Here is a 12587-nt window from a genome sequence, read left to right as displayed (position 1 = left end):
AAGATCAGTATTTTCAGGTCCCTAATGTGTAACAGCTTTATGTGAATCAGATGGATGGGATTGGTAGGTTAATTTAGCCATTTCTTAGTCAATTACATGTTTATAAACACAGCTACACTTATCAAAGAAAGAGTCTAATCAAAAGATGAAGGATAGGAAATGAGAAAAAGTCATATAATATTTCATTTAAAACAAAATATATTCAAATTTTAACAGTAAAGATATTATAATTGAGTATCTGTCTAGTATTGTGATATACTTGGTGAGTAGAAAAAGAAATCAACGAACTTCAGGCACCTTATAATACATAATCCTTGATTTAAGTAGTTTGGTTAGATTTAAAAATAATTCTGAACGAGTTCTAATTGAGGATACATATATATTTATGCTTCTATCATTGGTATTGTTAAATTACACACACGAAAGCATTTTCAGTCTTATCTATAGCTTATATAAATATTTTTACTTTATCAGCACCACTATGCCAAGGAAATATTTTATATAAAGAAAATTATTTTCAGGAAATAAAGGAACCAGCTTCCTCCGGAAATCCATAGAATCCTTAGCCCAAATATAATGTTTCCAGTACTGACTACAACATCTATTTTAGAGTGGGTTCAACATATTTCAATGTGCATTTTATCATATGCTTACCTCATCCCCTCTATAAAGTAGCTCCTATCAGCTCAGCCATTTCCTAATGTTATGCACTAATGGTAATAACATTGTAACAGGTCCGAGAATGCTGTGGCCCAAACTACTCTGATTCCATGTGGCACTCATACCTGGCCCTGTGTCATTCCTGCAGCATTTGAAGACCAGGTTAAAGACTGGATCCCTTCATTTATACTGATCCCATGAACGACCTGACCTGGCTAAAGTTTGTTGTATTTCAAGATTTAAAACAACTTCTTTCTATTATATTTTTCTTTTGGTGGTATTTGATTTAACCTAAAGGAAAACAAAACAGCAACCAAAGATTCATTTCTGCCTTTATTAACCGGAGAGGTAAGAGTGCCAGAGTAACAAGTAGTTTCCAAATGCACAATGAAACACAGGAGTGCATTGGCCAAAGAGAATGCAAAATATCAGCTCTTGCTATAAAGCTAACAATGTGCTGCTCTCTTCAGAATTAGAAAACTATAGAATATATTTAATAACAACAAGTGGTATATGTTTTCATGTCAATGAAAAGTGGGTAAATTTAGATTGTTGCTGTTTATGTGCATCTGATCAAATCTTTTCTGCATTTGACATGAAAATACACTCATACAGCTTTTGTTGGTTGGGTCACAATTTTAGAATAAAACAAACTAGACCATTTGCAGACTAATTTACAAAAGCAAGATCACAGACCACAATACTACTCTGGCAGCTTACGCAAGCTCTCTGCATGATTTTATTTCAGAATCTCTCTCTATGCAGGAGCTTAATCAAAAATTATTTAAGTTGTTAGCACCATATTTTTAAAGGAAAAAATTTTATGGTGCTGTATCTAATCTTGTGACCCCCACCTCTACTAAAGCGGACTGGCATTATGTTTAAGATATTCTTAAATTACAGATCAAGGAAATGAATACAGAAGACTTAAGGGCACGCCTTTGAAATTTTTATATTGTAGATTAAAGAAAATATTTTAAAAGCTTTTCTGTGGAATTGATTTTCAGAAGCTAAATGCAACTAGTTCATCTGAAGGCAGCACTGTTGACATAGGAGCTCCCGCTGAGGGAGAACAACCTGAGGTTGAACCTGAAGAATCTCTGGAACCTGAAGCCTGTTTTACGGAAGGTGAGGAAACAATGTGTGTACGCTCATTAGACTTCTCTGATCTAGCCATCTATTCTCTCCCTCCCGGGCTTGCTCTAATCGTCCATATCTATCCAACAACTGTTCCTTTACTTGTCTGTTCATTGCTTTTTCTATATCAAAACACAAATGATTTTTGAAAAGGTAAGATTTAATTTATGTAATCAGATATTCTATTTTTGTGAATCCTGTTCAACTTTAAGAAATGCTGTTAACTATCTGGGTTTTTTGGTGGCCTTCTAGAATCTTTGATAGGAGAGAAAGCCAAATCATACATCTCTCTCTTTAGCTTTAAAAAAAAAAAATTTTAACTCAAAGAAGTAATTTATTGTTTACTGTTTTGTCAGGTCATAATGGGTATGAATTGATTAATGTATATTTCAAACTGTCCATGAATAACAATTATCTGTATCTGTCAAGGTCAAATATTTTTTATTAGCTCCGAATGATACTAGATTGTAGATAATGAAATGCCAAAATATACTGAGCCATATAATACAGGGCTCCATGCCATTGGAGTAATACTGAGAGGATTTTGTGAAGAAAACTAAAATTATGTTATTTGAGGTATTCATCAGTTATCTCTTGAACAATAATGTTGTGTATCAAACCACCCAGAACTTCTTATCATATAACAAAAAAACGTATATTTTTGCTCACAAGCCCATGGCTGGCTAGGTGGTTTTGCTGATCTTGGTTAAGATTAGTCATACGGCTGAGGTCTTAGATGAGACTGCTGCCTGACTCAGCTCCATCCACACACCGGCCCAGGCTTGTTCTCATAGCGAAAGCAAAGGAGCAGGAGAGGAAGCCTAAATGCCAAGCACTTAATCCTCCACTTACATCAGGTTTGCTTCTGTCCTGTTCACCAAAGCAGAGTCACCAATCCAGATTCAATGTGGGAATGCGCTACATACAAAGAGGTGTAAAAAATTAGTGCAATATTACAGAGTATGAAATTCCTTATATTTCTTATATAAATCACTATTGTAGGTACAGAACTTTTTCTCTAAAGCCCTAGGAATCACTTCATTCTTAACTCATTTTTTTAGTTAACAGCTATTTAACAATTCATACTATGTCTTAGACCCAGATTCAAAAGTAATTGCTTAAGCAAAAGTTTATTTTAATAACAATGACTGTAGTAATGCTATTTAATTACAACTAATTCTAAAAGTGTTTCATTCATTTTCATTTTATTTAAGAACGTTAAAGCAGTTTTAATTTAGACTTAAGCTAACTTTAAAAATATGTGATTATACAAAGTTAGAAATCAAAATTGAGGTCAATAGATTCAAGGCTTTTGCAGATGATTATGTTACATACACCTATTGCTTTTGGACTTAAATGCATTGGAGAAACAAATATTTATATATTAATTTTCAATTTTTAAATTATTTCAGAGAAAGAGCTATTTGTTCAGCATAAGTTATGAGGGAAGCCACTTTTCTTCACTATTTCCTCCAAAATTCTGCACACATTTCAGTGACGTTGATTATGAAAAAAATTATGACTTTACAAAACATTTAAGTGGTATATCACAAAAATAATTTCTGTAGCATTAGTTATTACTCCTTCCCAGACCATTAGCTTATTTTTAGGGTCACAATATATGCATAATAATATTTATGGTAGTATCAGCATTTGTCTTTTGTGAAGTTACAAAAAAGCATTTAAGTATGAAATGTCACCAACATAACATTATAGAAAACAAAAGTAATACATAGACACCCACCAACCAACTTTAACAATTTGAATATTTTTGTAATATTTGCTTCAGACTTATTATTTAGGAATAAAACAGATACAGATTTGGCCCCTTTTGTACCCTTTCAGTATCCCATTCCCTTGCTTTTCTCTCAGAAGTGAATCAGTATCCCAAATTTGGCATTTATCCTTCCCACTAATGTTGGTCTTTTTATGTTAAACAGTGTTTTTTCATCCCATATCCTCTTTAGGGGAAAAAAAACCCCTTAAATCCAGTTCCATTTAATTCATTACAACAAATATTTTCAGGGCATGTAATTCTTCTTAATCCTTTGGGAGTCAGAAACGTGAGAAAGATCTTGCCTCAAAGAAACAAGAAATACAATGCTATTTCTTTCTTTCTTGAGAAACTAATAACATTTAAGGGGACTTCATTAAATTTCCATGAAACAAAGGATATGATCTGGCTGACATTATAAAGTAGCATCTGTTAAATATTTATGCATTAAAATATTAAGCTCCTTCAAAATGAGGTTTCCATTTTTCTATTCATTGAAGGAGAACTCTCTGTCATGGTTAAAACTCTATGTCATGACTCCTCTCTCACACCCCAGCTCCCCAATATACTGTGTGCTGCCAGGTCCTGTCAACTCAGCAGTATCTTTTGATTCCTGACCACTATCACTAGCATTACCCTTGCTTTCACTTTCTTTAATGTTAAGTTGATTGAATCTCATAGACTCTGGACTCCTTTTCCATCTTCTCTCTTCTAGTCATCCACTGCCTTGTGCAGGTAAAGATCATTCTAAATCAGTATTCTTATCAGGTAAATCTCCATAACTCCCAAATAAATCCTTCAATGTTTTCCCCATTAGATAGCACATAAAATCTAAGTTCTCTACCTGAATCATTCGAGTCCTTTTGAGATTGGCTTTAGAGTGTCTTTTCTAGTCTTGACTCCCAATTCTCTGCTTCATACAATTTCTAGACTTTTCCATCACCAAAGTTTATTAATATCACTTTTTCTGCATTCCTTTACAGCTCCATGTACTAGACCTGATTCTTACACATCCTTCAAAGTCTAGCCCCAAGTCCACTTTTTCTGTAAAGCTCAGTATTAGAAATTTATTTTTTAACATCTTTATTGGAGTATAATTGTTTTACAATGGTGTGTTAGTTTCTGCTCTATAACAAAGTGAATCACCTATACGTATACATATATCCCCATATCTCCTCCCTCTTGCGTCTCCCTCCCAACCTCCCTATCCCACCCCTCTAGATGGTCACAAAGCACCAAACTGAGCTCCCTGCGCTATGCATCTTCTCCCCACTAGCTGTCTGTTTTACATTTGTTAGTGTATATATGTACATGCCATTCTCTTACTTCATCCCAGCTAACCCTTCCCCCTCCCCGTGTCCTCAAATCTGTTCTCTACATGTGCATCTTTATTCCTGTCCTGCCCCTAACAACTTTTTTTTTTTTAGACTTTCTCTCTATATATGTTACAATACAGTATTTGTTTTTCTCTTTCTGAGTTACTTCACTGTGTATGACAGATTCTAGGTCTGTCCACCTCACTACAAATAACTCAATTTCGTTTCTTTTTATGGCTGAGTAATATTCCATTATATATATGTGCCACATCTTCTTTACCCATTCATCTGTCGATGGACACTTAGGTTGCTTCCATGTCCTGGCTATTGTAAATAGAGATGCGATGAACATTGTTGTACATGACTTTTTTTGAATTATGGTTTTCTCAGGGTATATGCCCAGTAGTGGGATTGCTGGGTTGTATGGTAGTTCTGTTTTTAGTTATTTAAGGACCCTCCATACTGTTCTCCATAGTGGCTGTATCAATTTACATTCCTACCAACAGTGCAGGAGTGTTCCCTTTTCTCCATACCCTCTCCAGAATTTATTGTTTGTAGATTTTTTGATGATGGTCATTCTGACCAGTGTGAGGTGATACCTTATTGAAGTTTTGATTTGCATTTCTCTAGTGATTACTGATGTTGAGCATCCTTTCATGTGTTGGTTGACAATCTGTATATCTTCTTTGGAGAAATGTCTATTTAGGTCTTCTGCCCATTTTTGGATTGGATTGTTTGTTTTTTTGATATTGAGCTGCATGAGCTGTTTATATATTTTGGAGATTAATCCTTTTTCCGTTGATTCATTTGCGAATATCTTCTCCCATTCTGAGGGTTGTCTTTTTGTCTTGTTTGTGGTTTCCTTTGCTGTGCAAAAGCTTTTAAGTTTCATTAGGTCCCATTTGTTTATTTTTGTTTTTATTTCCATTTCTCTAGGAGGTGGGTCAGAAAGGATCTTGCTGTGATTTATGTCATAGAGTGTTCTGCCTATGTTTTCCTCTAAGAGTTTGATAGTGTCTGGCCTTACATTTAGGTCTTTAATCCATTTTGAGTTTATTTTTGTGTATGGTGTTAGGGAGTGTTCTAATTTCATACTTTTACATGTACCTGTCCAGTTTTCCCAGCACCACTTATTGAAGAGGCTGTCTTTTCTCCACTGTATATTCTTGCCTCCTTTATCAAAAATAAGGTGACCATATGTACGTGGGTTTATCTCTGAGCTTTCTATCCTGTTGCATTTATGAATATTTCTGTTTTTGTGCCAGTACCATAGTGTCTTGATTACTGTAGCTTTGTAGTATAGTCTGATTCCTTAGCTTGCTTCCATGTCCTGGCTATTGTAAATAGAGCTGCAATGAACATTGTGGTACATGACTCTTTTTGAATTATGGTTTTATCAGGGTGTATGCCCAGTAGTGGTATTGCTGGGTCGTATGGTAGTTCTATTTTTAGTTTTTTAAGGAACCTCCATACGGTTCTCCATAGAGGCTCTATCAATTTACATTCCCACCAACAGTGCAAGAGGGTTCCCTTTTCTCCACACTCTCTCCAGCATTTATTGTTTGTAGATTTTTTGATGATGGCCATTCTGATCGGTGTGAGATGATATCTCATTGTGTTTTTGATTTGCATTTCTCTAATGATTAATGATGTTGAGCATTCTTTCGTGTATTTGTTGACAATCTGTATATCTTTGTTGGAGAAATGTCTATTTAGGTCTTCTGCCCATTTTTGGATTGAGTTGTTTGTTTTTTTGATATTGAGCTGCATGAGCTGCTTGTAAATTTTGGAGATTAATCCTTTGTCAGTTGCTTCATTTGCAAATATTTTCTCCCATTTTGAGTGTTGTCTTTTTGTCTTGTTTATGGTTTCCTTTGCTGTGCAAAAGCTTTTAAGTTTCATTAGGTCCCATCTGATTATTTTTGTTTTTATTTCCATTTCTCTAGGAAGTAGGTCAAAAAGGATCTTGCTGTGATTTATGTCATAGAGTGTTCTGCCTATGTTTTCCTCTAAGAGTTTTATAGTGTCTGGCCTTACATTTAGGTCTTTAATCCATTTTGAGTTTATTTTTGCACATGGTGTTAGGAAGTGTTCTAATTTCATTCTTTGACATGTAGCTGTCCAGTTTTCCTAGCACCACTTATTGAAGAGGCTGTCGTTTCTCCATTGTATATTCTTGCCTCCTTTATCAAAGGTAAGGTGACCATATGTGCATGGGTTAATTTCTGGGCTTTCTATCCTGTTCCATTTATCTATATTTCTGTTTTTTTTTTTTTTTTTTTGCCAGGACCATACTGTCTTGATTATTGTAGCTTTGTAGTATAGTTTGAAGTCAGGGAACCTGATTCCTCCAGCTCTGTTTTTCTTTCATAAGGTTGCTTTTGCTATTTGGGGTCTTTTGTTTTCCCATACAAATTGTGAAACTTTTTGTTCTAGTTCTGTGGAAAATGCCATTGGTAGTGTGATAGGGATTGCATTGAATCTGTAGATTGCTTTGGGTAGAATAGTCATTTTCACAATATTGATTCTTCCAATCCAAGAACATGGTATATCTCTCCATCTATTTGTATCATCTTTATTTTCTTTCATCAGTGTCTTATAGTTTCCTACACACAGGTCTTTTGTCTCCTTAGGTAGGTTTATTCCTAGGTATTTTATTCTTTTTGTTGCAATGGTAAATGCAAGTGTTTCCATAATTTCTCTTTCAGATTTTTCATCATTAGTGTATAGGAATGCAAGAGATTTCTGTGCATTAATTTTGTATCCTGTTACTTTACCAAATTCATTGATTCACTCTAGTAGTTTTCTGGTAGCATGTTTAGGATTCTCTATGTATGGGATCATGTCATCTGCAAACAGGGACAGTTTTACTTCTTCTTTAACGTTTTGGATTCCTTTTATTTCTTTTTCCTCTCTGATTGCTGTTTGAAAACTTCCAAAACTATATTGAATAACAGTGGTGAGAGTGGGCAACCTTGTCTTGTTCCTGATCTTAGTGGAAATGGTTTCAGCTTTTCACCATTGAGAACGATGTTGGCTGTGGGTTTGTCATATATGGCCTTTATTATGTTGAGGTAAGTTCCCTCTATGCCTACTTTCTGGAGGGTTTTTATCATAAATGGGTGTTGAATTTTGTCAAAAGCTTTTTCTGCATCTATTGAGATGATCATGTGGTTTTTCTCGTTCAATTCGTTAATATGGTTTATCACATTGATTGATTAGTGTATATTGAAGAATCCTTGCATTCCTGGGATAAACCCCACTTGATCATGTTGTATGATCCTTCTAATGTGCTGTTGGAGTCTGTTTGCTAGTATTTTATTGAGGATTTTTGCATCTATATTCACCAGCGGTATTGGCCTGTAGTTTTCTTTCTTTGTGACATCTTTATCTGGTTTCGGTATCAGGGTGATGCTGGCCTTGTAGAATGTGTTTGGGAGTGTTCCTCCCTCTGCTATATTTTGGAAGAGTTTGAGAAGGGTACGTGTTAGCTCTTCTCTTAATGTTTGATAGAATTCGCCTCTGAAGCCATCTGGTCCTGGGCTTTTGTTTGTTGGAAGATTTTTAATCACAGTTTCAGTTTCAGTGCTTGTGATTTGTCTGTTTATATTTTCTGCTTCTTCCTAGTTCAGTCTCAGAATGTTGTGCTTTTCTAAGAATTTGTCCAGTTCTTCCAGGTTGTCCATTTTATTGGCATATAATTGCTTGTAGTAATCTCTCATGATCCTTTGTATTTCTGCAGTGTCAGTTGTTACTTCTTCTTTTTCATTTCTAATTCTATTGAGTCTTCTCCCTTTTATTCTTGATGATTCTGGCTAATGGTTTGTTGATTTTGTTTATCTTCTCAAGGAACCATCCTTGAGTTTTATTGATCTTTGCTATCGTTTCCTTCATTTCTTTTTCATTTATTTCTGATCTGATCTTTATGATTTCTTTCCTTGTGCTAACTTTGGGGTTTTTTGTTCTTCTTTGTCTAATTGCTTTAGGTGTAAGTTTAGGTTGTTTATTTGAGATTTTTCTTGTTTCTTGAGGTAGGATCGTATTGCTATAAAATTCCTCTTAGAACTTCTTTTGCTGCATCCCATAGATTTTGGGTCATCGTGTTTTCATTGTGATTTGTTTCTAGGTATTTTTTTACTTCCCCTTTGATTTCTTCAGTGATCTCTTGGTTATTTAGTAGCATATTGTTTAGCCTCCATGTGTTTGTATTTTTTACAGATTTTTTCCAGTGACTGATATCTAGTCTCATAGCGTTGTGGTCGGAAAAGATACTTGATAAGATTTCAGTTTTCTTAAATTTACCAAGGCTTGATTTGTGACCCAAGATATGATCTATCCTGGAGAATGTTCCATGAGCACTTGAGAAGAAAGTGTATTCTGTTGATTTTTGATGGAATGTCCTATAAATATCAATTAAGTCCATCTTGTTTAATGTATCATTTAAAGCTTGTGTTTCCTTATTTATTTTCATTTTGGATGATCTGTCCATAGGTGAAAGTGGGGTGTTAAAGTCCCCTACTATGAATGTGTTACTGTCGATTTCCCCTTTTATGGCTGTTAGTATTTGCCTTATGTATTGAGGTGCTCCTATGTTGGGTGCATAAATATTTACAATTGTTATATCTTCTTCTTGGATTGATCCCTTGATCATTATGTAGTGTCCTTCTTTGTCTCTTGTAATAATCTTTGTTTTAAAGTGCATTTTGTCTAATATGAGAATTACTACTCCAGCTTTCTTTTGATTTCCATTTGCATGGAATATCTTTTTCCATCCCCTCACTTTCAGTCTGTATGTGTCCCTAGGTCTGAGGTGGGTCTCTTGTAGACAGCATATATATGGGTCTTGTTTTTGTATCCATTCAGCCAGTCTGTGTCTTTTGGTGGGAGCATTTAATCCATTTACATTTAAGGTAATTATCAATATGTATGTTCCTATTACCATTTTCTTAATTTTGGGGTTTATTATTGTAGGTCTTTTCCTTCTCTTGTGTTTCTTGCCTAGAGAAGTTCCTTTAGCATTTGTTGTAAAGCTGGTGTCATGGTGCTGAATTCTCTTAGATTTTGCTTGTCTCTAACGGTTTTAATTTCTCCCTTGAATCTGAATGATATCCTTGCTGGGTAGAGTAATCTTGGTTGTATGTTTTTCTTTTTCATCACTTTCAATATGTCCTGCCACTCCCTTCTGGCTTGCAGAGTTTCTGCTGAAAGATCAGCTGTTAACCTTATGGGGATTCCCTTGTAAAAAATATGGAACACTTCATGAATTTGCCTGTCATCCTTGTGCAGGGGCCATGCTAATCTTCTCTGTATCATTCCAGTGTTTTATATGTGTTGCCAAAGTGAGCGCAGTATTAGAAATTAATCTGCTAGTAAACTCTCACAATACCTATTTTGCTTTCTATAACTGTAATATCTGTGGGCAAATCTCCCCTACTCAAAATACACATTCTTTTTAGAACAAGGCTGTGTTTCACACATTCTAGTTTTATAATTTGTCCAATATAATTCCTTGAATAAACAGTTATTCAATAAATATTTGTTGACAAGCCTTTGACATAGTAGACTGCAAAGGTGTCTATTACATTATTGCTGATAATAGCTAGAGTTAAAGAAACATAAATATTCAATAATAGGTGGTGTGATGACTTGGGAGACTGGGATTGACATATGTACACTAATATGTACAAAATGGATAACTAATAAGAACCTACTGTATAAAAAAATAAATAAAATACAAAAAAATATTCAATAATAGTGGAATCTTTATATAAATTTTGTTTATGTCTGGTAATCTTATTTAGAGAAGGATGTGAAACCTTTCAAAATTCTATTTACTTGTAACAAAAAGAGAAATGTTTATATTATACCATTAAGTTAACTAATTAGAAATCAAATATATATAAAGTCTGTATATGAGTGGAATCATACTCATAGGATAAGGATAGGATGGAAATATCAACTTTTGGTGATTTTACTTCTTTCTGTTGTTCTATATGTTTTTAATAATGCAATATAATTCATTATAATAGTCCCATAAACACTAAAAAATGTTGTTGAATGAATGAGTAAAAAAAGTATAGATGATTTCTATTTCTACAAGTGAAAGCCATATTAAAAACTAGTTATTTATAATATATCAGGTAATAATGTAGATGAATCTCACACCAACACAAATATACATAATCAAAGAGTAACTTTTTTCTTCATTTACTTTGACATATTTTAGACTGTGTGCGGAAGTTTAAGTGTTGTCAGATAAGCATAGAAGAAGGCAAAGGGAAACTCTGGTGGAACTTGAGAAAAACTTGCTATAAGATAGTGGAGCATAACTGGTTTGAAACCTTCATTGTCTTCATGATTCTACTCAGCAGTGGGGCACTGGTAGGTGAAATATGATTTGCTCTTTTACTTTTACCTGAAATCCTTCACCTTTCCCCTTAATGAACCTCCTCTTACATGTTTTTACAGCAAGATGTTTGTGAATATGAGAGACATTGTATGACATTTTTAGCACAGTACTTAAATAGCAATTTTCATTGTTCTGGAATAGGCCTCAAATTGAATCAAATTTAGATCAGTATGATTTTTTGTGAATATTTAAGGAAGGATCTTTCTTTTAGTCATCAGAACCAGTTCCTGTTAAGAATGAGTATGTAGACATGATATGGGATTATCAGCTAAATATCAAACTGTTTAACATAAGCTCCATTGCTACATAAAACCCACCTGTCTTGTTCATGCTGATTCACTAGTGCCAATCACATTGAATGGCAAATAGTAAACTAACTTAATTACCAATGAGTAGCAAAGTGAAAGCATTACAAACTTATTTTATATCTGATTTCATTCCACAGAATGGTCAATTTGGTCAAAATATTGATTAATATAATGAAAACAGTGTGTCCCGTTTTCCATTTGGTAATGTAAATGTGGTTACCTTTCTTTTATTTGTTTATTTTTCTATTAGTTGCTAGTGTTTGGTGAGTTGATTTTAGTAGGAGGATCATGGCATTATATCTGGAGGCCTCAAAGCCCACCTCTGATTTGATTAAGGATTCTGCAGCCTGTCATGTACTTGGAGCAAAGAAGGTCAGCTCTGTGTTTTAATGCCAAGTAGAGAGGGAACTGTGACATCTTGTCGGTGACTAGTGCCCTTGCTGTAGCAGCTCACTGTTATCAATTACACCCAGTCAGAGATCACCAAAATGTACCAACATGCACAAAGGCTGGCTTCTGAGGGGCTTCTAGCTTCAGCTATAGATAGAGTTGAAAAGCATTTAGGCCCTTGTATTGAGCCCCACTTACAAGCCCAGATCCCCCTTTTCTCCAAAAAAAAAAAAAATTCTCCTTTCTCCTTGATGCAGACCACCAGGTTACCCTGATAGATTTTCTTGTAAGAGGACTGAATTAGATAAATGCTCTTTTCATTCCAGAAGGCCTAGGGACTCCTGCAAATGAAGTCCCCCTCCCTTTCCAAAGAGCTCTGCAAAATAATGGCAAAGGGAGGTTCTAGGTATACACCACACACATGCCCAGATTGAGCAAGAGAGATAGAGGAGAAAGCTAGAGATCATAATCCATTCCCCTTTCCCAGGCTAAGGGGGCTCCTTGCCTTACATTTGCATTACTGAAAGGCTACAGTCCACAACTCTGCACTGAACAAAGCAGATCTGCTTGCAGATGATTTTCTGCCTCCTGCT

The 12587-nt window shown here is 34.8% G+C and overlaps 1 protein-coding gene and 1 non-coding gene across 11 annotated transcripts in view; one reads left to right on the top strand and one right to left on the bottom strand.

Moving 5' to 3' along the window:
* SCN2A (sodium voltage-gated channel alpha subunit 2) overlaps positions 1-12587 on the top strand; it is a 93384-nt gene that overhangs the window by 60051 nt on the left and 20746 nt on the right. For all 10 annotated transcript variants that reach the window (XM_060152744.1, XM_060152745.1, XM_060152742.1 and 7 more), the window contains 2 exons: positions 1668-1788; positions 11114-11268. In XM_060152744.1, the coding sequence (XP_060008727.1) occupies positions 1668-1788; positions 11114-11268 (276 nt within the window). The remainder of the gene's footprint in view (positions 1-1667; positions 1789-11113; positions 11269-12587) is intronic.
* On the bottom strand, positions 10129-10234 carry LOC132522542 (U6 spliceosomal RNA). Its single transcript, XR_009541281.1, has one exon. It is a non-coding gene; the product is annotated as a U6 spliceosomal RNA (small nuclear RNA).

Source organism: Lagenorhynchus albirostris, chromosome 6, assembly GCF_949774975.1.
Source record: "Lagenorhynchus albirostris chromosome 6, mLagAlb1.1, whole genome shotgun sequence".
In the NCBI taxonomy this organism is placed as follows: domain Eukaryota; kingdom Metazoa; phylum Chordata; class Mammalia; order Artiodactyla; family Delphinidae; genus Lagenorhynchus; species Lagenorhynchus albirostris.
The sequence above is the reverse complement of the archived record's forward strand: the minus strand, read 5'-3'. Positions and strand labels throughout refer to the sequence as shown.